The sequence below is a fragment of the Choloepus didactylus genome, chromosome 15 (assembly GCF_015220235.1).
Source record: "Choloepus didactylus isolate mChoDid1 chromosome 15, mChoDid1.pri, whole genome shotgun sequence".
Lineage (NCBI taxonomy): Eukaryota > Metazoa > Chordata > Mammalia > Pilosa > Megalonychidae > Choloepus > Choloepus didactylus.
Genome location: NC_051321.1, coordinates 8,665,155 through 8,692,494, shown reverse-complemented (window position 1 = coordinate 8,692,494; position 27,340 = coordinate 8,665,155). Strand labels below are relative to the sequence as shown.

Sequence of the window (27,340 nt, the reverse complement as noted above, 5' to 3'; positions counted from 1 at the left end):
TTAAGGTCAGCATACAGCACCACATTACAGTATCACAGGAGTTTAAAAATAAATCATAAGTGAATGGAAGCATTATATTCACACAAAGACTAAAAACATATAAAGACTTTTGTATATGTTTAGCTCCCTTCTCCCCCCAAAATAAACAGAAGATTGCTTGCATATCACAGAGGCAGAAGAAAGACAAGCTCATTGCTACAACAATGGGAGAAAAAATCATTTAAAGACAGTTTGTACTTATTTTAAAATGGCTTTAGTCAAGCTGCCAAGAGTAGTGTCAGGTTTGATCCTCTTATGCATAAATGCCAGTCCCAAAAAGCAACTCTAACTTGTACACCTGGCTTAAAACAAAATGTTCTGAAAACTTTCTATTTGTTAATTGGTGCAACCCGCCCATTCAGGGCTCAATTCCCTTTGGACTTGCATACGCACTTCCTACACACAGAAGTGGCCTGTTATGCAGCAATAACATCATAATGAAGAGCAACAATTCTGGGCAGGCTCCACAGAGAAATCTCGTTTGCATTTCAAACAAGTTTCCTCAAAATAAAAGTCTTTTGATGAAATGAAATTACTATTCCAACTTCTTACATAGAGAAAACAGCATTCACTACTTGAATTACTGCCCCCTTTCGTAACTGCTTGATTTCTTTCACATCTACCTACCCTCATATTCATACGATTCAACAACACTAAGTTTAATAATAATGCATGTACAACTGTTTCAGTAACTTAGGGACATTTACAGCTTTTTTTTAACAGCTTGTATTATTGGAAATATTAATTTCTTGTTAGTGTTTTTGGGTCTTCCATTTGTTCTGTTTTCAACTCCTAAGAGGCTGGTTTCTTGCAGCATTAAACTGAGTAGAGACAGCTCCCTCCTTCCCTAAGCTTATCAATAGCTCCATGATTTAAAAAAAAAAAGCCTTCATCTTTGCAAGTGGAACAAACAGCCCCACCACAGGGACTCAAGGAGCTTTTCACTTTTCCAAGCTATCTGTGAATCAAAATCAACATCTCAGTCTGGCCACACAGACTACTTTATTGGATTGGTGATTTAAAATAGCATATAATTAACAACTCAAAATTCTAAAGAAGTATTTATATAGTATCATTGTATATGAAATCAAAGTATGTTAATGGGAAAAAGCAACAAAGACTAGATTTTCTCAATATATTGTAAAACTATATAAACAGGTACATATAAACAATATTCATATACATGGTTTAAGAGCCTACGTTTAATTTGAAAAATCAACACAATTCTTTTAAAAGTTCAAATTGCATATATTTTAATAATTTCTCACTTTTTACATGTTTAAAATAAAATCTTTTCAAAGATGTTATTTTTGTTGAAAGTTCATATAAATGTATTCTGTCTTCAGCTATCTTAGACAAGAAATGTTAATGGTAGGTTATCCATATTGATCTAAATCAAAGACCCACCCATCAAAAAAAAAAAAGAAAAAGAAAAAGGATATAGTGGCATAGTGGGAGACTTACTCATAACTGGAGTAACATTTGCCAAATAAAAATTCTGTTAGTTTAACGATATAACCCAGCAGGCTCAAGAAGCTGAAAATCATCAAAAATTTTAACAATTTTTTGAAATCTCATATTATGACTTCAACATTACACTATTAGCCAAATACAAATCAGCATTAGTATTAATAAACTTTATCTTTCAAAAATGTTAATAAATAAACTTTTTCTTGTTAATTAGCTCCTAACTAGAGTATCTTTGTTCCCATATTCCTAAGGGCTTATATAACTTACACGGTCCTTTCAAAGAATGGCCCAATTCAGTTCTTCCTTTCTGGGAATAGTAAGGGCAAGTCTTTTAAGACAAGTAGGAAGATGGCAAAGAGTAATGAATGGCATGACACTGAGTTGGCTGGCTTATTCTTCTGATAGTCCATAGACTGAACCTGTTACTAACAAGCAGCCACAATGCTTCTAAAAATAACCACCCAAAAAAAAAAAAAAAATAAAAAATAAAAATAAAAATAACCACCCAACTTCTCTAACTGAATTTTTTTTAATTAAATTCAGTTTTATTGAGATTTATTTACATACCATACAATCATCCATGGTGTACAATCAACTGTTCACAGTACCATCATATAGTTATGCACTCATCACCCCAATCTATTTTTGAACATTTTCCTTACACCAGAAAGAATCAGAAAAATAAAAAATAAAAGTAAAAAAGAACACCCAAATCATCCCCCCCACCACCCTATTTTCATTTAGTTTTTGTCCCCATTTTTGTACTCATCCATCCATACACTGGATAAAGGGAGTGCGATCCACCAGGCTTTCACAATCACACTGTCATCCCTTGTAAGCTACATTGCTATACAATGGTCTTTAAGAGTCAAGGCTACTGGGTTACAGTTTGTTAGTTTCAGGTATTTACTTCTAGCTATTCCAATGCATTAAAACCTAAAAGGGTTATCTATACAGTGAGTAAAAATGTACACCAGAGTGACCTCTCGACTCCATCTGGAATCTCTCAGCCAGTGAAACTTCATTTCGTTTCATTTTACATCCCCCTTTTGGTCAAGAAGATGTTCTCAATCTCACGCTGCCGGGTCCAAATTCACCTGGGAGTCATATCCTGCGTCTAACTCAATTTTAAATGTACCAGTCCTGGTTAGCCAAGTGAACTGTAAATGCCACAAAGGCAGAGAGTTGGCACTTGGGAGGCAGAACATGCCATGGAAAGAGAAGGGAACCAGATTAACCCAGAGAGGAATCCTGGCTTCATCCTGGACTGGATGTTTGACCTTGTAGAAGTAACTTGACTTGTCATAGACTTACTAACTTTTTTTACATACAAACAGGAATAAGTAATATATAGCTCAAAAAGATACTGGAAAAATACGATGATTTAATAAAATAACAGAACCCAACACAGTGCCTAACATACAGCAATTTGTCAGTTCTCTTTCCTTCCACTTCCTGTTTATCCCTCACAGTGCACTAAAGACCATGAGCCACAGGAAACAGGCTTAATCAACTGATACATTTTTCTAATTTTGCTTAATTTTGTACTTCATGGCCAGGGGGCTTTTCCCAAGTGTTAAATAATTTTAAAAATAACCACCATTACCAATATTTGACCCAAAATAGTGTTTCCTATTAGTTATATTTCTTAAATAATATAATAAAACACTAAAAAAGCTGATTTGCTTATTATTCTGGTCCTGGAATAGTTTGGTCAAGCCTTCATAAATAGCTATTATTCAATGCCACTTTACCAAGGCACAAAAATCAAGAGTACATGTTTTCTGCCAATATATTTACTGCCGTAAAGTCTGTAAACTGTTCAGCAATTACAGGACATTTTTTTAATCAAAAAGAAAAATATTTACATTTCAAATACATTAAAAAATTAAAAATTATTCTTAGTTGATCCCTATAACACAAGCACTTACATCCTCATGCTTTTTTATCATCCCATCATATACATTTAATGTACGCATCCCATGTACTTACTAAGCAATTACTGGCACTTTCATTTTCTGTGTCAGGTTTACTTTGATGTGTAGCTTCTTAAAAAACCTAACTGCATTTGTCCAAGGAAAAGCCTCATGTTTTTTGGAATACCAATGCTGCTACACTGTTTCCAGATCTGCCTCCAAAGCTGAACTTAGGTGTTGGCAGTTCTTCAAAAAGTTCAAATCCTGTCAGACAAAATTAAAATAGTTTTACTGGGGATTGAATGGCACATTTAAGGCAAATACTTACTAAGGCTGTAATTTCAACCCCTTTATAACACTATGTGATTCCAAATTTAATTGTGGCTAAATTTCACTCTAAATGTTTTGAATTCTACTACATGGGTAATGACATATGTGTGTAAACCCAAAAACCCTTTTGAATCGAAAAAGATATAAACTCAAAACAAGACCAAAAACAAATTGCAGAAAGGAGGCATCCATCCCCCATTTCCTCTACTTACTGTTTACCATTCCTTCACCTCTGCCTCTCCTTTAGCCCACTTCACCACCTAGTCTGTAGGCAGCAGTTTCAATCACTGAGCTCTTACTATGTGCCAGGCACTGTTTTAACAATTTTATAGGTAGTGACTCAATTAATCCACATCACACATATAAAAGCACTTAACACAGAGAAGCTAAGTTATTTGGAAATACAAATGAATTTGCAACCAAAGGTGAAAACCCAAATGGAGCTAAGGTGAATGACTACTCATTTCTCTAAACTCCCTGGTTCAACCCTGCATAGAATTGGGGTTACTACATCTTAATAGAGAATACATCAAAACATTAACAGTGGTTGTATTCTGCTGATGGATAATGAGCAATATTAACTATTCTTGTGGTTGTTAATAGTTTCCGTTCTTTTCATAATGAATTGGGATTACTTTTGTAGAAAGATATGATTTTTTAAGTCAGCAGTTATAATAAGGTTAAGTAACCCTTAGAACACCCTAATTTCTAATTCAAGTAACCTTTACCAAAACAGATAAGGAGGCTAAGTGTTTTAAAACATGGCTATAAAGGGAAAATGGAAGATCCACTTTGACAATCTTAGATAACACTTACATTTCAAATAAGGAAAGAAGCAAAGAATCTTAAAAGCTTGGTGAAGCCAAGTTTTATTCTATGCAAAAAGAAACTCGGAGGCTAATCTTGACTAAATCAGCAAACGAGACCCTCAGCAGTGATGCATGGTGGCCTATTCTTTTAGTGTCCTGTATCTAACTCCATTTCTAAGAGATTCATGCCCAAAAAATGTCAGTTGTATACAATTATGCCTTTAATGTTTCCTGTTGTAACATTTTATTTATTTTCTGTATTAAGCCCTAAAACGGAACATAAAGACTTGACTCAATAGTTCTCAAACACAGACACATTTTTAAGCACTCTCTAGCAGGCTAAGGTCTGTTCCTCATTATCAAAGACAGACAAACATGTTTTTGTCTCATGGTTCCAGGGGTAAAAGAGAACACCTGTATTTAAAAAACAAGAAAGGAACTTGCCTGATGCAGTGTAACTTTGAGCATTTATTAAAGCTGTCAAGCTTCAGGAAGAGGGAAAAACTATTGATATGTGTGGCCTCAACAGTTTTAAAGGAAACAAATTTAACATGGAAGATAATAAAATTAATGGCTTGAAATAAAAGACAATAAATCACATATACTTCTTGTTTTCCAGAGGCAATAGTAATGAAGCCACAAGCTCACGTTTCAAGCCTCGAACACATGAGGTTTTAAGTTATATAACCCGCCAAAGCCATTGACTGCAGACAAAAGGACATGTGTTAAGTGTTCTCCCTCCTACTGCCTATTCCCATATTACCAAAAAGAGAACAAACTTTAAGATAAGGTGCATGCAATTTGGTTATAAATAAAAATGCATTGTAAAACTGCTCTCTTGAGATAGTTCATTTCCCATTCGCTTGTGACCACTGAGGTTCAAAATGTAACCAAATATTTAGTACCATAATAATTTACTTAATACTCAATACTAAAACTTCCTCCCATTCCTATAAAAAAAATAATAATAATCTGAACAGGATTCTAAGGAAAAAACAAGCAAATTACTAGTAACAGATGAATTCTCAAGATACTGTCCAGAAATGCCTATGCCCTGCATGAATAAATTGGCAGAAAAAAAAATATTCTTTAAAACATGCACAGAACAGTCTCCCAAAGAATTAAAAATATTTCATGTATAGATCATAGTCTCAATTCTCACAATATCTCCATTTATTAGACAGAACACTAGTTGTGTTTTGGTAATGGGACAAAAGAAGATCCTGCCTTGGCACCAAATTTGAAAAAGATAGAGAAGATTTCCTCAAGAATTAGTAGGTAATGCTTCTACTATCAATTTCCTACATTTTGTTTCTGGCAATGTTAAAATAATTGTTCTATATACACTGAAAATGAGAAGACAAATCTTAAATATCTAAATGACCACTAGCAAGACAAAGTATAAAATTAACACTCTCATCATGGAAGAGTTTTTAAAATACAACTTCCATTTGCACTATTACATTCACTAGTAGGTCAGTACACTTAGGTCAGAAGGCACAGTATATGTGCTCTTTTTTATTTGATTCTCTAACAGCTGTAAGGTTTAAATAAAGAAAAACTCAATATTTGCAAGCTCATAGATTGTAGCATGTCAGTGTCAGGTGTCAGGATTTCTTGGAAAATTTTACAAAGTATCCTGGATCTCAACCAATGTTATTAAAGTCATTAACAGAGAACAAAAGCAGGCAATCTCCACAAAGAGAAAAGGAAAACACTGTAACACCAAAGAAGAAAAAAAAAAAAAAATCCCATTTAACTGCATTAAAGCTGAAATACACGCATGTTTAAACAACATATAAGCGTTTACCTTCGCTGAATTCATTTAGCAACTCTTCCTTGGTCCAATTACATGAGGTAATTAGAAAAAAGCCTTTCACTTCCAACACCCTAGAAAGAGATTTCACATATTGCTTTCTCTTCTCAATTGCATTGTCAGGATTAAGGCTTATGGCATCAAAAGTTCCTTTGTCAACACAAATATGAAATCCAGACAGCTTTGTGGAAAGATTCAAAAAGTCTTCCACCTATATTAAAAATCAGTATCTATGTGAGAACTATTAACACACAATCTTTATTGAATCTAAATGACAACCTGTAAAAGATTATATACAAAAGCCATTAATTATGACACTTCACATTTAAAAACGCACTTTCAACTTTATAGCTAACTCTTGTGTGTTTCATTACAAGATCATTAAAGCTAAGACTAGTAAGAGAGACAGTGTTTCCTGGATATTCCAAATCTGAACAAATTTGGAAACAAATCAAAGCCAGGTGAACTGTCTAACAGTATCAGCACATTATAGAGTATACAAGCCTGGTTTATGAAAAGTGTTTCTGTCAAAAAGTAGAATATCTGACATATTTTTCAAAATGACAGAATTTATCTGGAACTCAAAGAGATCACTAGAAAGATTTTGAGCTTGTTTATTTTTAGCTTAATTGTGTGAACTAAAGTCAACATGGTAAATTAAAAGTTCATTTTATTTGGTTCTGCAGCTTACAAAGCTACTCGTGGATCCAATGACTGGTATAAAGATTAAGAAATGAAACGGCTGTTTAAACCATAATTACTTAATTTTATAAATATACAATTTAGATTTTTAAAGTCATACATCATCTCATTCACTTTCAGTAACCTAATGATACCTAATAAGCATCGGAAATAGTGGTCTGCTTCAATTTTGTAAAATAGTCACAATAATTTACCAATGAACCTAATTCAGAAAAGCTACTATGAAAAAATAGTGAAGCAATTAGCTTGTGATTATTCATACAAACTTAATACAGTAATCCTAAATGGTGTATTATCTAAAAATTCTTTTATCACTTGACTTAAAAATGTGGGTTTTATGTCTATTTAATTTGAATTTTTTTCCCCTCCTTCATATCCAAAGTATCTTGATATTTAGAGCAAAATAATGAAACTACCACTCTAAAGAGCGAACTCTGAAAAAGCTTCCTCATCCTAAATACTTGTATAAATCTCATTTATTCAACAAATATTTCTGAGGCATCTATTATACGCATCTTCTTTTCAGGCACCAGGAATATAACTGTAAACAGAACAGAAAAGGTCCCTGTAGGTATGTGTATATAAATATATCTTATATTCAATAAAGGGAAAATCAAACAATAAATAAACTAAGCAAATATTTTCAGGTAAAGTGCCATGAAGAAAATGAAAATGAAGTAATGAGACAGAGAGTGACTAAGAAGAGAAGTATTTTGGCAAACGTGGTCAGGAAAGGCCTCTCTAAGATTAGGTAACAACTCAAGCAGAGATCTGAATGATAAGAATGAGCCAATGGGGCTAAGATCTGGAGCAAGAATATTGCAGGCAGAAGGCAACAGGTAGACTCAGAGAACAATCTGGCATGTTCAAGGAACAGAAAGAAAACAAACAGGACTGGGGTATTGTTAAAAAAGGAAGAAAGAGGTAAGAAATGAGGGGCTATTAAGGCTGGGTTAGGGGTTTAGAAATGTGCTGGTTTGAATGTATTGTGTCCCCCAAATGCCATTATCTTTGTAGTTTTGTGGGGCAGAAGTTTTGGTGCTGGTTGGATTTGCTTGGAATGTGCCCCACCCAGCTGTGCCTACTGATTCTGATGAGATGTTCCCATGGAGGTGTGGCCCCGCCCATTCAAGGTGGGCCTTGATCGGTGGAGCTATATAAATGAGCTGACTGCGGGGGAGGAAACTCAGTGCAGCTGTGAGTGATGTTTTGAAGAGGAGCAAGCTTGCTAAAGAGGAACATCCTGGGAGAAAGCCATTTTGAAACCAGAACTTTGGAGCAGACGCCAGCCACATGCCTTCCCAGCTAACAGAGGTTTTCCGGATGCCATTGGCCATCCTCCAGTGAAGGTACCCGATTACTGATGTGTTACCTTGGACACTTTATGGCCTTAAGACTGCAACTGTGTAGACAAATAAACCCCCTTTTTATAAAAGCCAATCCGTCTCTGGTGTTTTGCATTCCGCAGCATTAGCAAACTAGAACAAGAAACCTCTCCCAGGGCAATAGAGAACCCATGGAGGACTGTGAGCAGGGAAGTAACACAATCTAATTTACAGAGTAGAAACAGTGAGGCCAAAGAGGAGGCTCCTCTAGTGGTCTGGGCAGGAAGAGTGGTGAAGTGGACTTGGAAAACAGCAGAGGAAACATCAAGGAGTGATCATATACCTGGTATACTCTGAAGATAAAAACAACAGAACTGGATATAGGATTTAAAGGACTGAGAAGAATCCAGGATGGCTCCTGGAGCTGTGGGTAGTGCAAGAGGGTGAACAGTAGAACATAAATGGGAAAGACTAGGAGAAAGCAGGTTTGAGGAAGAAACCAAGGGTTTTGTTTTGAACGAATTAAGCTGAGAGATTCTTAGGTCTCCAAGTGCAACTGTAGAATAGGCAGTTTTTTTACATGATTCTAGAGCTCAGAGGAGAGACCTGGGCTAGAAATATAAATTTAGGAGTCATTCTCTCCTCAACAACCATAGGACACAAAAATAAACTAAGTAATCTTTGGGGACATTATACTACTCCATACTTTAAACTTTTTCATCTGGTTAATCAATAATTATAATGTGTTTGTGAACATGAGAAAAGCGTGAGCACACGAGAAAGAACAGAAAATAACTCTCCCCTAAATTGATGAGACTGACGATTTTCTTACTTAAAAAAAAAAAGCTTAAATTTGGATTATTTTTGCCTGATCCTTAATTGATATGAGTTCAAAAAATGTCAGCAAATTAAAGTACTTTCATGGAACACATACTTCATAACTTTTATTAATTAAAAAAATAACAGTAATAGTAATAATATAACTAGTTACCTTCAACTTAATGTTAGATAAACCTTCTTTCTCTATAATACTTCCAGAAAGCTGTATTGCAGAAGGAGAGTAATCAATCCCAGTAATATCAGAGAAACCAAATTTTGCCTAGAGACAGAGAAATAATTTTATTCTTTAGTTTAATATAATTTTTATTAAAATGCTGCTTTGCCTATGAATTATAATATTCCTTTAGGGCTGGGTTGTTTTATTTTTGTTACCGATCAAATGACATATAATATCCAAAAGTCTACAATGTTTAAATTTTACTGTAGAATCTAAATCGAAACCAAAAGTTTAAATTTATATAATGTGACAATTCATTTGCTTTTATAATATTTGATTTCTTTTTCTAAAGGAAATCCATTTTCTCAGATAATGAAAATACATGCATAAGCCCTCAGGCAGAAAAATACACTACTAAATTCTGATGCTGATATGCTCCAGTTCACATATAAATTTGTCATATATTTTACTTAACACAATTAAATTACATGGATAAATTAAATATATATGTAATAAGTTCTTGATAAAATTTCCCTTCAGTATAATTACAAATTATGCAATTGTATAATATTTTCTGGTTTTTGAAACATTTCATACATTTCAGTTGAGCTATACAAAAAACCTGTGAGGTATGCTGAGAGGATATTAACACACATAAAGAGTAAAGAAAATGCACAAGAGTTTTGAGATTAAACCTCCAGTCCTGTTTACCAGCCATATGAACCCATCTAGAGCCTGTGGCAAAAACATGGTGGCTTCTGGCCTTCACCTATACCCCCTAACCAAACCAGGCTTCAGCATTTTTACACCAATCAGGCAAAAAGTAATTTCAAAGGAAATTCCAAGAACAAAAGCAGTTGCAAAATACAGTATAGCCTGCAATGCCCCTACCTCCCCATCCCAACCTGTGCCATTTGCTAAATGGTTACTTCCTTCAAAACTTAATATCCCCCCAGGAAAACTTAACCTAGACTTTTCAACCCAAATCTAAAAGTAACACTTAAACCAATTATTTTCTCCAGACCATTTTTGCTCCCTTTGATTATTTTCCTTTTTAATCTTCAGGTTTAATGTTCTATTCCTTGACCCCAACCCCCTCCACCCTTTCGCTATCTCACTCCATACTCTTCTAGATCTTCATTTTCTCCCAGTTTCCCCACAATTCCTTCTCTATCAGACCTAGCACCCAGGATGAGTCTCTCAATTGCCTCTTAGCAGTCTCCTCTTCTCCAAGCCTGTTTATTCCTCAGTACGATTCATAGAAGCCTTCCTAGACCTACCATTCAGAGCCTCAAACTATCTCCAACGTTTTCCCCACTCAATTTATGGCACTCAGAAAAATAAGCAGGCATTCAAGGAAACAATAAATGATCAAAACTTAAAGCAATTAAAGCTATTAGAAACAGGTGATCCAAATTAAGGAATTATCAGAAACAGACTTTAAAATAACTGAAATAAATGACAAGTTGAAGTATTCTGACAAAGAAATGAAAACTACAACAAAGAACAAAGGAACAATGGAACCGAAAAACACAATAATTAAATTAAGAAATTCAAAGGATGGGCTTAATAACAGATTAGACACAGCCACAAAAAGAATTAGTGAACTGAATTGGAAGAAAAGTCAGAAGAAAATACCCCTATTAAGCACAGAATGACACAAAGATGGAAAATTAAAAACAAAAAGAAACATAAAAGACATAATATGGAAAAAGAGAGCTAACGTACATACAATAGGAGTCTTGGCCTAAGTGTCTATCAGTCAATTAACAATAAACAAAATGTCATGTATCCATACAATGGAATATTATTCAGCCATAAAAAGGAAAGTACTGATACATACCACAACATGGATGAACCCTGAAAACATTATGCCACATGAAAGAAGCCAGATACAGAAGGCCACATATTGTATGATTACATTTTTGTGAATTCTCCAGAACAGTTAAATCCATGATAGACAAAAAGAAATGGACTAGAGGTGGGGGGAATGGGGAGTGACTGTTAACAGGTACAGAGTTCCTTTTGGGGAAGATGAAAATATTCTGGAATTTATATAGTGGTGAGAGTTGCATGAATTTGTGAAGTTACTAAAACCACTGATTGTATACTTTAAAGGGGTGAACTTTATGGTATGTGAATTATATCTCAATTTTAAAAAAAGAAAGAAGGCTGAAATGGCTTTCTTTATGACTAACATCAGTTAAAGTAGAGTTCAAAGCAAAGAAAATCCACCCAAGGGATAAACAGGAACAACATAATACAACAAGAGGGTCAATTCACCAAAAAATGTTAATAGTAATAACAATCCTAAATGGGGATGTACCTAACAGAGCTTCAAAATTCATGAAGCAAAAATGGACAGAAATGAAAGGAAAAATAGACAAACTTCAACACTTCTCTCACAGTTACCGATAGAACTAGTAGAAGAAAATCAACAAAGAACTGATCAATACCATCAAACACCAAATCTAACATTTATAGAACTCTCGACCCAACAACAGCAAAATACGTAATGTTTTTCATGTGCACATGAAAAATTCACCAAGATAAACACATATCCTGGATCATAAAACAAAACTTAATAAATTTAGAGAAATTTAGATCATATAAAGTATCATCTCAGACCATAATCAAATCAAAGATAACAGAAAAATCTCCAACAGTTAAAATTAAACAACAGAACTCTAAATAATCCATGGATCAAAGAGAAGTTTCAAGGAAAATTAGAAAATACTTTGAACTGAATGAAAATGAAAATACAACGTATATAAAATTTGTGAGCTACATTTATAGCATTAAATATTTATATTAGTAAAGAAATATCTCAAATAAATATTCTAAGCTTCCACCTTAAAAAAAACTATAAAAATGAGAGCAAAATAAGTCAAAAGCAAGAAGTAAATAATAAAGAGCAAAACTCAATGGAATTGAAAACAGAAAAACAGAAAAAGTCAAAACAAAAGCTGGTTCTGTGAAATGACATAAAGTTTAAAAAAGGAAAAAGATAAATCTCTAGTACAACTGACAAAGAAAAAAAGAGAGAAGACACAAATTACCATTGTTGAGAAAGGAAGGACATCACTACAGACTCCTGATACATACTATGAGGAACCATATGCGCATAAATTCAAAATGGACCAATTCCTCAAAACCAGAAACTACCCAAATTAAACAGATTACCTAAACAATCCTATAACCATTAAAGAAATTGAATTCATACTTACAAATCTTCAGAAAAATCCCCAAGGTAGAGCGTTCCATTGGTGATTTCTAGCAAACATTTCAGGAAGAAATAGCTCCAATTCTACACAATCTTTTCAAAAAACAGAAGATAAGGGAACAGTTCCCAACACATTTTATGAGGCTAGCATTGCTCTGGGACCAAGCAAAGATAGTACAAGAAAGGAAAACCACAGACTAAAATCCCTTATGAACATACCTGCAAAAATCCTCAACAAAATATTAACAAATTGAATCCAGTAAAAAAACAGAACAATAAACTATGATCAAAAGGGGTTTATCCCAGAAATGCAATGTTGGGTCAATATCTGAATATGAAGCAATATAGTCCAACATATTAATGATCTTTAAAAAAAAAAAAAAAAACCCTCAAAAATCATATTCATTGATGGCAAAAAAAGTTTTTTGACAAAACTCAATATCCATTCTTGAATAGAAGGGAACTTTCTCAACCTGATAAAAGGCATCTACAAAAAACCTACACCTAACATCAAAATTAATGGCAAAAAACTGAAGGCTTTCCCCCAAGACTAGGAACAAAACAAGAATGCCCACTCCCACCACTACTATTCAACAGTTTATTGGAAGCCCTATCCAGTGTAATTTGGCAAGAAAAATAAACAAAAGGCAGACAGATCAAAAAGGAAGAAATAAAACTGTGCCTTTTCAGAGATGATACATTTCTCTATATAGAAAACCTCAAGGAATCCACAAAAAAACTGCAAGAACTAGTAAGTGCAAGGTAGAGGACACAAAGTCAACATACAAAAATCAACTAAATTTCTAGCAGTAAGCCAGTAGAAAATGAATTTCAAAAAGCTCCAAAAATAGCCCCCCAAAATTCAATATATTGGTATTAATCTAAAAAATATGACAGAATTAGAATGCACAAAACTACAAAGCACTGATGAAAGAAATCAAAGACGTAAATAAATGAAGAAACATACCAGGTTTATGAATTGGAAGACTCAAGATAGTAAAGATGTCAGTTTTCCTCAAAGTATAGATTTAGTCCAATTTCAATCAAAATATCAGGAGAAATATTTTGCAGATTTAGATAAAATTATTCCAAAAGTATGTGGAAGGGCAAAAGAACTAGAATAGCTACAACAATATTGAAAAAGAATAAGTGTGAGATGATTGTATAAAAATGTAGTTTATCAAGGGTGACAATGTGATCGGGAAAGCCATGTGGATCACACTCCCCCTCGTCCAGTGTATGGATGGATGAGTAGAAAATCAGGGGCAAAAAAAAAAAGCACCCAGTGTTCTTTTTTTACTTTGATTATTCTTTTTCACTTTAATTTTTATTCTTACCACTTTTGTGTGTGTGGTAATGAAAATGTTCAAAAATTAATTTTGGTGATGGACACACAACTATATGGTGGTACTGTGAACAACTGACTGTACGCTTTGTATGACTGCATGGTATGTGAATACATCTCAATAAAACTGAATTATTAAAAAAAAAAGAAAAAGAATAAATGTGGAAGATTCATAGAACCCAACTTTAAGATTTACTACAAAGCTATATTAATCAAGACAGTGTGGTAATAGCAAAGGGTTGGACACATACTTCAATGAAAGAGAGTCCAAAATTCAGCCATACAATTATGGCTGAATGATTTTTTTACAAAGGTGAAAAGGCAATTAAATGAAGAAAGGCTAGTCTTTTCAGCAAATGGTGTTGGAACAATCAGAGATCTATATGCCAAAAAAATAATCAAAGTCTCAAATTTTATACAAAAATTAACCCAATGGATCACAGATCCAAATGTAAAAGATAAAACTATAAAACTTTAAGAAGAAAAAAAATAGAAGAAAATCTTTGTGACTTGGGATTAGGCAAAGAGTTCTTGGACATTATAGCAAAAGCACAATACATAAAAGAAAACCTTGATAAATTGGACTTCATCAAAATTAAAATATTTTGCTCTGAAATGAGGCAATACGAAGCTTCAGTGGCTGAAAGATTCTAAATGGAGTTCAGACGTCACTCTGGTGGACATTCTTACACACTATATAGATAAACCTTTTTAGGTTTTAATGCACTGGAATAGCTAGAGGTAAATACCTGCAACTATCAAACTGCAACCCAGTAGCCCTGACTCTTGAAGGCGACTGTATAGCAATGTAGCTTACAAGGGGTGAAAGTGTGATTGTAAAAGCCTTGTGGATCACACTCCCTTTATCCAGTGTATGGATGGATGAGTAGAAAAATGGGGACAAAAACTAAATGAAAAATAGGTAGGGAGGGATGATTTGGGTGTTTTTATTTTTATTTTTTATTCTTATTTTTACTTCTTCTGATGTGGGGAAAATGTTCAAAAAATAGATTGACATGATAAATGCACAACTATATGATGGTACTGTTAACAGTTGATTGAACACCACGGATGATGTATGATATGTGAATATATCTCAATAAAACTGAATTTAAAAAAAATAATTTTGTTCTACAGAACACCATGTTAAAAGGGTGACTAGATAAGCTACAGAATGCGAGATAGCATCAGCAATCATATGAGACAAAGAACATATATCCAGAAGATATAAAGACTTCTCAAAACTCAACACAGTAAGAAATCGAAAAACCCAATTTAAAAATGGGCAAAGGATTTGAACAGAAATTTCACCAAAGAGGATGTACAGTTGGCAAATGAGCACATGAAAATATGTTCACGATCATAAGCCATAGGGAAACATAAATCAAAACCACAATTAGATGCCACTACACACATGAGAAAGGCTAAAATTAAAAAAAAAAAAAAAAAAAAAAAAATTACTGACAATTCCAAGGGTCAGCAAGGCTATGGACCAATTGGAACTCTCAAACAGTGCTCATATACACAAAATGGGATTGCAAAATGATACAACCATTCATAAAAATGGTTTTGCAGTTTCTTATACAGTTAAACATACATTTACCCTAGAGAAATGAAACTTATGTTCATACAAAAACTTGTATAGAGATACTTCTAGTAGCTTTAATCATAACTGCCAAAAACTGGCAACCCAAAGGTCCTTCAACAAGTGAATGGAAGAACAAACTGTGGTACACTCAAACAACAAAATACTTCTCAGCAATAAAAAGGAATGATATACATTCAGTTGTCAGCTTGAATTTTTTCCAAACATTTAAGAATCAAGCCAATCTTACAGAAATTCTTCTAAAGAATAAAAACAGACAATTCCCATCTCGTTTTTTGAGGTCAACATAACCTTGATACAAAAACCTTACAAGAAAATTGCAAGAAAGGAAAATTATTGGCCACTCTCTCTCTTAAAGCTAACAAATTCTAAACAAAAAAATGCGGATGAATTTAAAAAACATTCTGAGGGCTTTCTCCACTGAGCCGGGGGAGGAACAGATGGTCCCCTTCGGACCTAGTCCAGGGCGACCCTCCAGCTCTCCCAGGTGTTTCTACTGGGATCGAGACTCTTGTCAGTGGAACCATTCCAGAAGGTGGCCATTGACAACAATGAGAACATTTTCTCTCCCTTCCAGCCTTCACTTGAAGTATTTGTTGGTTAGGAACACTAGAATATGTACTTTGCTAAAAGAATTTTCAAACTGTAGTTTTATGTAGTAGGTATGATCTGACACATTTCAGTGTCAAATCACTGTTTAATGTGCAATCCCAATTACTGTTATGGCAACTTAAGAAATGTAAGTCATTGAGGCATCATTTAGGGAAAAGTGAAAAGCTAAGCATTTGTCTTTTATAATCATCACAGGACTAATGAGCATCTAGCAGAGATCAGCAACAAATTTCTCATGGAGAAACAGCAGAACAGATATTTAGTCAGCACTTGTACTGCAAGGCCAGTCCTGGAACCATCTTGTGTTGGAAATTTTAATAATCATTTAGTGCTCAATAGAAATCTTATTCCAGAAGAAAACTTAGAAATTCCTTCTTCAAGCCCATGGCCTTCAAACAGCAGCATGGTGACCTACTTGATTAAGAAGCAGGAGCAGTTGGAAAAAAATATAACTAGAGAACTAGAGGAAGCTGCTGCTGAGCTTGAATCTGGATGCTGTAGGTCATCTCCTCTAGGATCTACTGAAGAGTCAAATCTAAATCAAGATCTAGTTTTAAAAACATCACAAGACTACAGATTTTAAAGAAAAAGTATATGATCTGAAAGATAAATAATAATTTATTTACTAGGCTGTTTACATAATATTTTAACGGCTTCCCATTGTACGATATGTGAAAATATTAAAGGAAAATATTTTTTGTATATGTATGATAAAATTTTATGTAAATTACTTTAAACTATGTTTCTCAGCATCTAAACCTTTTACATGGATTTTGCAAATGAAAGCCAGCATTATCAAGTTTTACATAGCCAAACGTGCAAAATTCCAGCTGTTTAAACAACTTATCATTAATACTTCAGTACAGTTAATTGATGGATTACTTGTAAGTTATCACTATGTAACTATGAAGATTTAAGGAGCCATCATTTTGATATATTGCTCCTGTGTCAGTTGTCAATGTTTAGACTACTAAAATTGTTATGGTGTCATCAAACTTACTATAGATAATTTTAATAACTGTGAAAAAAAAACATTCTGAGTAAAAGAAGCAGTCTCTAAAAAGTTACATACTGCATGATTCCATTTATATGACAGGCTCAAAGAGACAAAACTAGTAATGGAGAAATGATCAATGGCTGCCAGAGTAGGAAGGTGCTACAACAAAAGGATAGGATGAGGAAGCTTCTTTGGTGGAAATGTTCTGCATCCTGACTGTGGTGGCAATTACAAGAATCTCTTCATATGTTAAAACACATAGAACTGTACACAAAAAGAGTCAATTTTACTATTTATTAATTAAAACTTGTAACAGGATATTATGAACAACTTTATGCCAATAAATTCGAAAATGTAGAGAAAATGGATACATTTCTTTAAAAACACAATAAAACTGATTCAAAAAGAAAACGAAAATCTGAATAGTCCTAAACCTATGAAAATGTAAAACTTTCCTACAAAGAGAACTCCACATCCAGATGTCAGCTTTAATTTTTCCAAACAGTTAAGGAAGAAACAAAGCCAATCTTACAGAAATTCTTCTAAAGAATAAAAGCAGAGACACTTCCCATCTCATTTTTTGAAGTCAACATAACCTTGATACAAAAACCTTACAAGAAAATTGCAAGAAAGGAAAATTACTGGCCACTCTCTCTCTTAAAGCCAATACATTCTAAACAAAATCCCACCAAATCAAATCCAGTAAGACATGAAAGGATAATACAGCACAACCAAACTGGATTTACTCCAGGATTGGAGGTTTGTTTTGATATTTAAAAATCAATAACTACAATTACATCACTAAAAATGTCAATTTAAACAATTAAGGACCTTCCCCCTGAAAAATTAATTCAGCGTTAAGAGAATAATGAAGAAAAACCATCTGATCATCTAAACGGATCTAAAAGAAAGCAATAAAATTCAACACTCACTCATGATTTAAAACTCTTACACTAGGTATAGAAGGGAATTTCCTCAATCTGATAAAATCAATAAAAACCTACAGCTAACATTATATTTAATAGTGAAAATATACACGCTTTTCTCTTATAAGAGACAATGTTACAAGACCACCTGCCTTCACTTCTATTCAACATTGTACTGGAGAGCCTTTAAAAAGGTATTTCAATAAGCAAAATATTAAGATTGGAACTGAAGAAATAAAACTATTGTTTGTGCATGACTTTGCTGTATATGTAGAAGATCCAAAAGAATCTAAAAATAAACTATTAGAATTGATGTGTGAATTTAGCAAAGTCACTGGATACAAGATCGATATAAAAAAAAATCTTTTACATAAATATATACCAGCAATAAAACTATTAGAAAATAAATTTTTAAAAGCATAACAATAACAGTTGCAGCAAAAAACATCAAACACCTAGGAATGTCTAACAAAAGATATGTAACGTCTACAGAGAAAACTACAAAGTATTATTGAGAGAAAACAAAGACCTAAATAAATGGAGAAAAACACCATGTTGGTGGTTTCAAAGATTCAACACTGTAAATCTATAAATCCTCACCAAACTGAACTACAGAGTCAACACAATCCCAATCAAAATTCCAAAGTTTTTTCTGAAAAGTAATAAGATGATTCCAAAATTTAAATAACTGTGCAAAGAGCTAACTAACCACAGACAAGACAACAGTGGGGAAAAAAACAAATATGAAGACTTATAGAACTGCAGTAATTAGGACAGCATGGTATTGGCATAAGGATAAACAAACATACCAAAGGAACAGAATAGAGAATCCAGAAAAGGACCCAAACATAAACCATCATCTGATGTACAAAAGAGGTGCCACGACAATACTGTGTGGGAACAGATGGTCTTTTTAAAAAGATGGTACAGGGCTATCTGGATATTCATATAGAAAAAAATAATCCTTGAGCTCTACCTCACAACATACACAAAAATTAACATAGACTTAAATGTGAAAAGGAAAACAATAAAGCTTCTAAAAGAAAACATAGGAAAACATTTATAACTCTAAGTAGGCAAAGCTTACACAGCATTCAAAAAGCACTAGCCATTAAAAAGAGAATGAAAAATCAAAGTTGAGCTAAATTTTAAAACTGCTCATCAAAAGACACTACTATTATGAGAGTGAAAAGCAAGTCATGGATGGATGAAGGTATTTGCAATACAAAGTTCATGTATCCAGAATACATAAAGAACTCCTATGAATCAATAAGAAAAAGATAGGCAATCCAATTTTTAAATAGCCAAAAAACTTAAAAAATTACTTCATAAAAATAGAATATCCAAATATCTAAAAAGTATATGAAAATATGTTCAATGTCTTTACACACCAGGGAGATGAGAACAAAACCACAGTGAGATACCACAACATATTTACTAGAGTAACTGAACGTTTTTAACTGATAAGACCAGGTGTTGGCAAGGATATAAGAGCAAATGAATTACCATACACTGCCAGCTGAAGCATAAATTGGTATAATCATTTTGGAAAACTGTTTAGCAGTATCTTTTAAAGCTAAACAAACACATCGTCTATGATTCAGAAATTGTGCTCCTACGTATATATCCAACAAAAATTAATACATATATATACACTATCAAATCATACGTAAGAATGTTCATAGCACCATTATTCATAATAACCAAGTACTGGAAACATAGCAAATGTCCATCAACAGCCAAATGAATGAATGTGTGAAGGATGAATTGTGATATTTTCATGTAACTGAAATACTATCCTGCAAAGAAACGAAGCAATCTACTGCTACACACAACAAAATGAATGAACAGGGATAAATCTCACAAATCAGTGTTCAGCAAAGAAGGCAGGGGAAGACCCACCTTCCCTTCTCCCATCCCCAAACAAAAATAAAAGTATACACAATGATACCATGATAACACTATTTTATAACAAGTCAAAAATAGTCAAAATTAAACGTAATAGACAAAGGATAGTCTTTTCAACAAATGAGTGGTGGAACAACCAGATCACTAGATGCAAAAAAAAAAAAAATTTACCTCATACCTTACACAACAAATCAGCTAAAAATGGATCTTAGACCTAAATGTAAAACATTAAGACTTTAAGAAGAAAACAGAAGATCTTTGTGATCTTAGGTTAGGCAAAGAGTTATTTAATATGACACCAAAAGCACAATCCATAAAAGAAAAAATTGATAAACTGGACTTCATCAAAATTTAGAACTTCAGCTCTTCAGAAAATACTATTAAGAGAATGAAAACAAGTCACAGACTGGGAGAAAGCATATGCAAACCACAGATCTGACAAAGAACTTGCATCCAAAATACATAAAGAATCCTCAAAACTCAATAATAAGAAAACAAATGAGCCAATTAAAAAATGGGCAAAAGATATGAACAAATATTTCTTTAAAGATATACAGATGACAAATAAACTCAAGAAAAGATGCCCAATATCATTAGCCCATTGCATTAGGGAAATGCAAATTAAAACCACAATGAGATACCATGACAGCTAATATCAAAAACAGTCAAAACTCACATATGGTGATAGAAGTCAAAACAGTGGTTACCTTTGGAAGGGAATGAGCAGAAGGCACAAGGAGGTATAAATGGTACAGGCAATGTTTTATTTCTTGATCAAGGTCACGGGTCACACAAAGATGTTTTCGTAAAAGCTGGACCCTTATGACATGCTCACATTTCTACATGCATATTAGTTCATTTAATAATTTTACATTAAAAAAGAAGAAAAAATTCCCTTAAAAGAGACTCCATACCTGGGTGGTTTCACCAGTGAATTCCAGCAAACATTTAAGGAAAAAGTAACACCAATCCAACACAAATTCTTTCAAAGAAAAGAATCTCTCTGAATGATGCCAGCATAACCCGAGACGAAAACTTGACAAGAACATTACAAGAAAGGAAAATTACGGGTCAATATCTCTCATGGTGAAAGCTGAAGAACTCCTAAACAAAACATTAACAAATTGAATCCAGTGAAATATGTAAGTTGAGTGTATTGCAGAAATGCATTCAACACTTGAAAGCTATTCAACATCATTCACCAACATTAAAAGACTAAAGGAGAAAAATCCTATGATTATCTCAACAGACATAGAAAAAGTATCTGATAACATCCAATAAGGTTTGTGAGAAACACACACACACAAACCCTCTTGGCAAACTATGAAAAAAAGGAAACTTCCTTAATCTATCTGATATAGACTGACCAAAAAAACCTTACAAGCTAACATCATAGCTTTTTGATAGTAAAGTATCAAAAGCATTCTCTGAAACAGAGGGAAAAAATAAGGATGCCTTCAATCAATTCAACATTCTACTAATGGTCCTAAACAGTGTAATAAGAAGGCAAAGATGTTTGTGATTGGAAAAGAAGTAGTAAAACTGTCATTACTCACAATGTAAGTAACTATACAGAGAACTGAAAAGAATCTACAAATAAACTATTAGCCTCAAAGGATAAACCACTAGACTCTACAGGTAAAAAATTAAAACTCAAAAGAATCTACAGATAAACAGAATGAATAAAATTGTACAACCATGCAAAGGAATACTGTACAGCAATGAAAATGAATGAACCACTGCTACATGCAACAACTTGAATGAATCTCACATATAAACTTTTGAGTGAAAGCAGAAATAAAAGAACATAAACTAGAGTTCCACTGATACATTAAAAAACAGACTAAACTAATCTATCATTTCAACTCAAAGTGGTTAGAAGACAGTGGAAAGAGTAGATTAGAAAGGAGTTATAGAGGAGTTTCTAGAATTCTGTAATATTCTACTTCTTGACCAAGGTGACGGTTATATGGTATGTTCACTCCATGATAACTCATAGAACGGTACGCTTATCATCTGTGCATTTTAATGTGCCTATGCTATACCTAATTTTTTTAAATTTATTACAAGCTTTTCTAATCAAATTCCACTGCTTAAAATATTTTAATGCTCCCCATAACCTAAAACTCTAAGCTATTAAGCACAGCATAATGTATGCTCCTACCTTTAACTTAATCCTCATCTCTATCCACCTCCCATATACTTTATATTCCAATTTACCAAATTATTTATAGGCCCCATACATGCTGTGCTGCCTTAAACCTTCAGGTCTTTAAATACTGTTTCTACTGCTTGAAATTCTCTCCCTCTTTACACCCCCACCCACACTCACACCCAATCCTGCCCTGGCAACTTCATCCAACTTGGATCTTAGCTCCTCCAAGATTCTTCCCTCTTAGTCTTCCCCCAAGTTAACCACTCCCTTTTCTATACTCAGTATATCTATTTCACACATCAAGCTGTAGTGTAACTGTCCATCTATATGTCAGTCCCTTCCTCTGTTAGACTGGGAACAACTCAAGCACAGGGCCTAAGTGTTCATGTTGTCAGTGCCTAGCACAAGGCTTGGCAAGTGGTAATCATTCAACAAACCTCAGTTTCATGTATATATCCTTAATAATGAGACTGTAAAAGCCTAAGTTTTACACTTCCTCCATAGCACCTTGTACAACAAGCACACCACAGGCAGACATCGGTAACAGTTTAGCACATGATAGAATCTGTATCAAAACCCAGTTTTGATGGGCAAAATGCTCTTTTCAAATCATATGCTCACCTATGATAATGATAAGCTATATATGTTCTACTGGAGTCGCAAAAAGTTGTGTTCCTTTTACACATACAGAATTTTAGAGTTTATAGCTAGAAGAAATTCAATAGAGATCATGTAGTCTAAACCTTAGGAAAGATCTGAAGCCCAAAGAAATTAAGGTGCTTTTTCAAGGTCAAGGCTATAGCTGGAAGGGCCAAGACTAGAACCCAGAGCCCCTGGATTCTCACTCAGTGTTTTCTCACAATCCATGCAGCCTCCTTTTGTGGCTACTCAGAGTAAGTGGTATGAATGCTTTATTACTTTATATTTAGATGGTTAATCTCCCCAATTGCAAATTTTTTTTTTATTTCAATTTAATATGTGGCACTAACACATAAATATTAAAAGTACCAACAAGTTCAACCAGGAAAACACCATTTCCAGTTCCAATATCAAGTATGGAGGCATCCAATGGGATCTTGTGTTTTTCCATCCACCTTATTAATCGATTCATACTCTCTTCTCCAAACCTGTTAGAAACAGAGAATCAGCTAATCAAATAACAAATGGATATAGGACAAAGGGTAAGAATAGAAGTTTACACCATATGCCCAATTAAGTTTTTTTTTTTTAAGTAAATTGAAAGTAGCAAATAACATTTGTATCTGTAACTGCTTAAGTTTCATGCTCTATTGTTATTTGAGAGAAAACACCTCCAAGTGTAGGGCAAAATGGACAGCCAGTATGTTACTAATTAATGCTGCTCTACATTAACACTAACAGTTGCACATATTGATGGTTCAAAATGGTATTGCTTATTGAAGAGGCAGCTCTAAAGATGAGAATATTTTCCTAATAACCTTTGCAAATTTAAGAGAGACAAGAGAGATACTTTAAATCTGCCCACGAAAGCTAAACTCTGTCTAGAGTACCCAAGATTTTTAAGCCATCTTTCTTTAGTATAAGCAATTTTTAAAATGTATATCTATACAGTCTTCTGGATCATAATTACATTTTCTTTCTAACTTACCAAATTTCTCCTGCATCTCCATATTCTTGAAAAGTTTGCAATTCTCTCTCATAAACAGCATCCCAACTATACAAAGAATGAAATGCAAAGGAAGATTCATGAAATATATTTGTTTCCAATGCTTTACAGAGTTATTTATAGTTATTTATGAAAGAGGTTTAAAACATTATTAGTGTTATCAATAAATGGACACAGCTCCATCTCAAGTTATTGTTATAAAAGAATGAAACACGGGCAAGCAGAGTTAAATATAAACATGTAAAGCACTTAGAACTATACCTGACACATAACAAATGCTATGTAAATTTTAACTTTAAAAACAAAAAAACAAAGAAGTGCTTGTCCAAGGAATTCTAAATCCCAGACCTCCAAATTTGTACAGGCATAGCCTCATTAAGGCACACTTCACTTTCAAATACGCAGATAAAAGGATTTTCTACCAGTACAGTGGTTACTCATAATAGAACTCACCAAGGATAAGATCTGCTTAAAGATTAAGTTTTTAAAGTTTAAGGTTTAATACTTAAACCTTCCCATTTCTCTCCTGTGCTATTTGTCTCCACCTCTTCCTGTTTTGTACCCTCCCTTGGATGATCTCTAACTCCTCTTAAGTGGAGTCCCCCCCACCCCTCATCTTTTGCTTTCTCTTCCTACTTCATCTCTCTGGAAGCCCTGCTCCCTCTCACCTCTCCAATTCACCTCTCTTCCTGGCCGTTCCTCTCATTCATTCATTCATCCATTAAATCATTCAGTATTTACTGAGTGGGTTCTGGGTCAGATCACTTTCTCCTACCTAAAGACGCCCCACTACGCCTTCGCTCCCTCTGCAGGTTTTTCTCTATTCCCGCCCCTTCCAGCTCCCAGATCCCTGCCCTCGTCCCTTTGGCCTTTTCGGCTCCCTCACCCCGTCGTTCTTCCCGGGCCTCTTCTCTTGCCCCCCGCCCTATCCATTAGCCCCTCCCTGTCTCCCTTTCCCCAAGTCGGCCTCTCCCGTTTGAGACCCCTAGAGACCACCCTCCTCCACGCCCCGACAGTTTCAGAGCCCGTCCCGCACACCACGAGCCCCTCAACCCGACCCCTCAGTCTTCAGACTTTCAAATACTCCTTCAACTCCCCCAAGGCGGCTCCTCGGGATGCCGCCCCTTCACATCCTCCTTGGTCACCCCACAGCGGCCCTTCAGGCTTCCTCCCGTCACGCCCCCTCCCCATCCGCCGGAGCCGCCGGGTCCCCGTCCCTCCGACCCCTGCGGCCCCACCGCGAGCCCAGTCACCGCCCACCCTCCCCTGCCCTGTGCCCACTCACTGCTCTCGGGTGCCCAGCGCCGACGGAGCGAAGCCAACCTCTCCGCGACTGCCCTCGCGGGACCGCACCGCGGGCCCAGCGCCGCCACAGTCACGGCCAGTGCTCATCTCTCCCGGCGCCCCGCTCGACCGTTGGGGCCGCCATAGAGACGCGGGGCGCTAGAGCGGATGTGCGAGCTGGCCCCTCTAGGCGGCGGGAGGCCGCCCTCTCTACTGCTCATGCCCGGCGCGGAGGTCCGCGGAATCTACTCCCGGGTCCTCTAGCACTGGAGTGGACGGGGCGGACCCCCTCCCTATCCCTGCTCCCTCCTGCCAGCATCAGATCCACCCCCTTCTTCCAGGTGCCCCGCTAAGCGCGACTATTTTTGGTGACTGCTGTTCGTAAGGGACCTTACAAGGTATTTTGGAAAAAGGCTGGCGGTTGGGCAGCCACACTGAATACCTGAAGCCGATACTGCTCAACCCAAACGCACAAATTGCCTCGTCTGTCCAAATCATGGGCAGCTTTGGGAAGTCCATCCCAGTTCTCTGTCTGCCCAGCTGGAAGGCGAATTTCGTTTGTGGCTAGGATTCTGACCTTGCAGATAGCATTCTGGCCTCTTCGGGCTTGATGCTAGTGATGGGCATGGGAATTTATGCCCAAGGAAATGAATGCCTTACCATTCCCTCAAAATAGGCGAGTCATGGGCATCAGTGTGTTGTGGAAGAAACAGCACTGGAGTGGGATGGCCAGATACACAGACTCCTGTCCCAGCCCTGCCCCTAACCAGGGATCCTGTCTCAAACTCACTTTCTCTGTCTTCAGTTTCCTCACCTGTACTGTGCTGGAAATAGTGATTTGTGCTGGAAGAAGCTCCTAGCCAGGGAACTAGGGGTAGCATCTGCTTCTTGGTCTGACAGGTGTTCTTAGTCCCCAAGCGTAATGATGCAAGAGACCTCATGGCCCAAAGGCTTCAGGGTTTTGTTGGTGTAATTATTGTTTAGCAGCAGTGAAATACTGGTGGTCCAACGTCCTAGGCAAGGTCATAAAAGCCCCTGGCAAGCTGCCTTCCAACCAAAATGAACTGTTTTCTACACCACATTTCTGTTGACTTGACAGACAGAAGCACACTAACAAGTCCCTAGAGGTAAGTAGCATCAACAATTACTTTTGCAGCTCACAGAAATCCTGAGTAGGACTGAACATGCATCTCCACCTATACAAGGTGTTCCAAGATCTTCAGACAAGCACTGGTGATAAAATAAGGTGAGAGGCAGATGGGAATCCATGTTTATAGTGATTAAAGAACTCAAGGCAGAGCGTAAATAACCTTCTTATGGTGTAATAAACACACCTGATGCTGTGGCCAATTAATGCTGCCCTGGGTGTTTTGATCTTCTCTAGATTCTAGATGCCAGCAAAGGCAAGCCTGAGTTGGACTGAGTGGGTCTTAGAAGTTTTAGGGTCCTAATTAAGAAACATCCATGAAAGATAAGGCCTTCTTCAACCTGGTATTTCGCCAATACTTAAAATGCTTTTGCAATGTGCAATGAAAGCTATAAACAATTGTTAGTATGGAACCCTGGAGAAATCCACAGTTTATACAGAGTTCCATCTCTGGCTCCAAGCAGGATTAATCTGGCTGTTTAGTCCAAGAAGCTGTGTGGGGCACCACCTCTGATCACCCAGGGCAACGGGCTTCTTGGTGGGTGGTGGAGAAGCTCAATCCAAGCAGAGCTAGCCATCACCAGGGAGAAGCAGGAATGTGCCAAGGAACCCAGTCCCTCCCACCGGGTGCTCATTATGAGAGGCGAGAGGGAAACTTTGCAAGCAGTGTGGGCTGCCCATCTCCCTCTCCCTCTTCAACTCCATGGTGCCCCTTCACCCACAACTCTTCTGCAACTGCCCTTCCGAGACTTCCCAAATTCTTCCAATAGCCAAACCCAAAGAAGTCAAGTCCCAGGCTACACCTTCCTTGCCCCTCTGTAGCTGACCACACCCTTCTTGAAAAGCCCCTTGTTTTCCCAACACCACTTGCTCTTATGTGAGCAAGTGAAAAAGAGAGCAAAGCACCCAGCTCTGGAGCTGGACTCCAGTCCAGGGTGACTTAGGGCAAGTTTCTTAACTTCTCAGGACCTCATCTTGTCCATCGGTATAACAAGGATAATGATGGCACCTCTCATACATGGCAGCTGTAGAGCTGAAATGAGATAATCTCTCGGAAGTCCTGCATATCTGGCACGTGGTAAATGCTC

The 27,340-nt window shown here is 35.8% G+C and overlaps 1 protein-coding gene and 1 long non-coding RNA gene across 5 annotated transcripts in view; one reads left to right on the top strand and one right to left on the bottom strand.

Moving 5' to 3' along the window:
• Window positions 1–25,246, bottom strand: part of EEF1AKMT2 (EEF1A lysine methyltransferase 2) — a 78,337-nt gene extending 53,091 nt beyond the window's left edge. For 2 of the 4 annotated variants that reach the window (XR_005211865.1, XR_005211866.1), the window contains exons 1-6: window positions 25,107–25,246; window positions 23,804–23,869; window positions 23,189–23,303; window positions 9,399–9,506; window positions 6,375–6,591; window positions 3,502–3,689 (exon numbers count right to left, since the gene is read on the bottom strand). Coding sequence is in view for 1 of the 4 variants with exons in the window: in XM_037804524.1 (XP_037660452.1) it covers window positions 3,595–3,689; window positions 6,375–6,591; window positions 9,399–9,506; window positions 23,189–23,303; window positions 23,804–23,869; window positions 25,107–25,213 (708 nt within the window). In the remaining 3 variants the exon portion in view is untranslated. Of the gene's footprint in view, window positions 1–2,502; window positions 3,690–6,374; window positions 6,592–9,398; window positions 9,507–23,184; window positions 23,304–23,803; window positions 23,870–25,106 lie in introns of those variants that run through there. The other 2 variants (XM_037804524.1, XR_005211867.1) reach the window with 2 other exon arrangements.
• Window positions 25,247–25,391: 145 nt separating this feature from the next.
• Window positions 25,392–27,340, top strand: LOC119509805. Its single transcript, XR_005211793.1, has 3 exons — window positions 25,392–25,503; window positions 26,262–26,351; window positions 27,219–27,340. It is a non-coding gene; the product is annotated as an uncharacterized LOC119509805 (long non-coding RNA).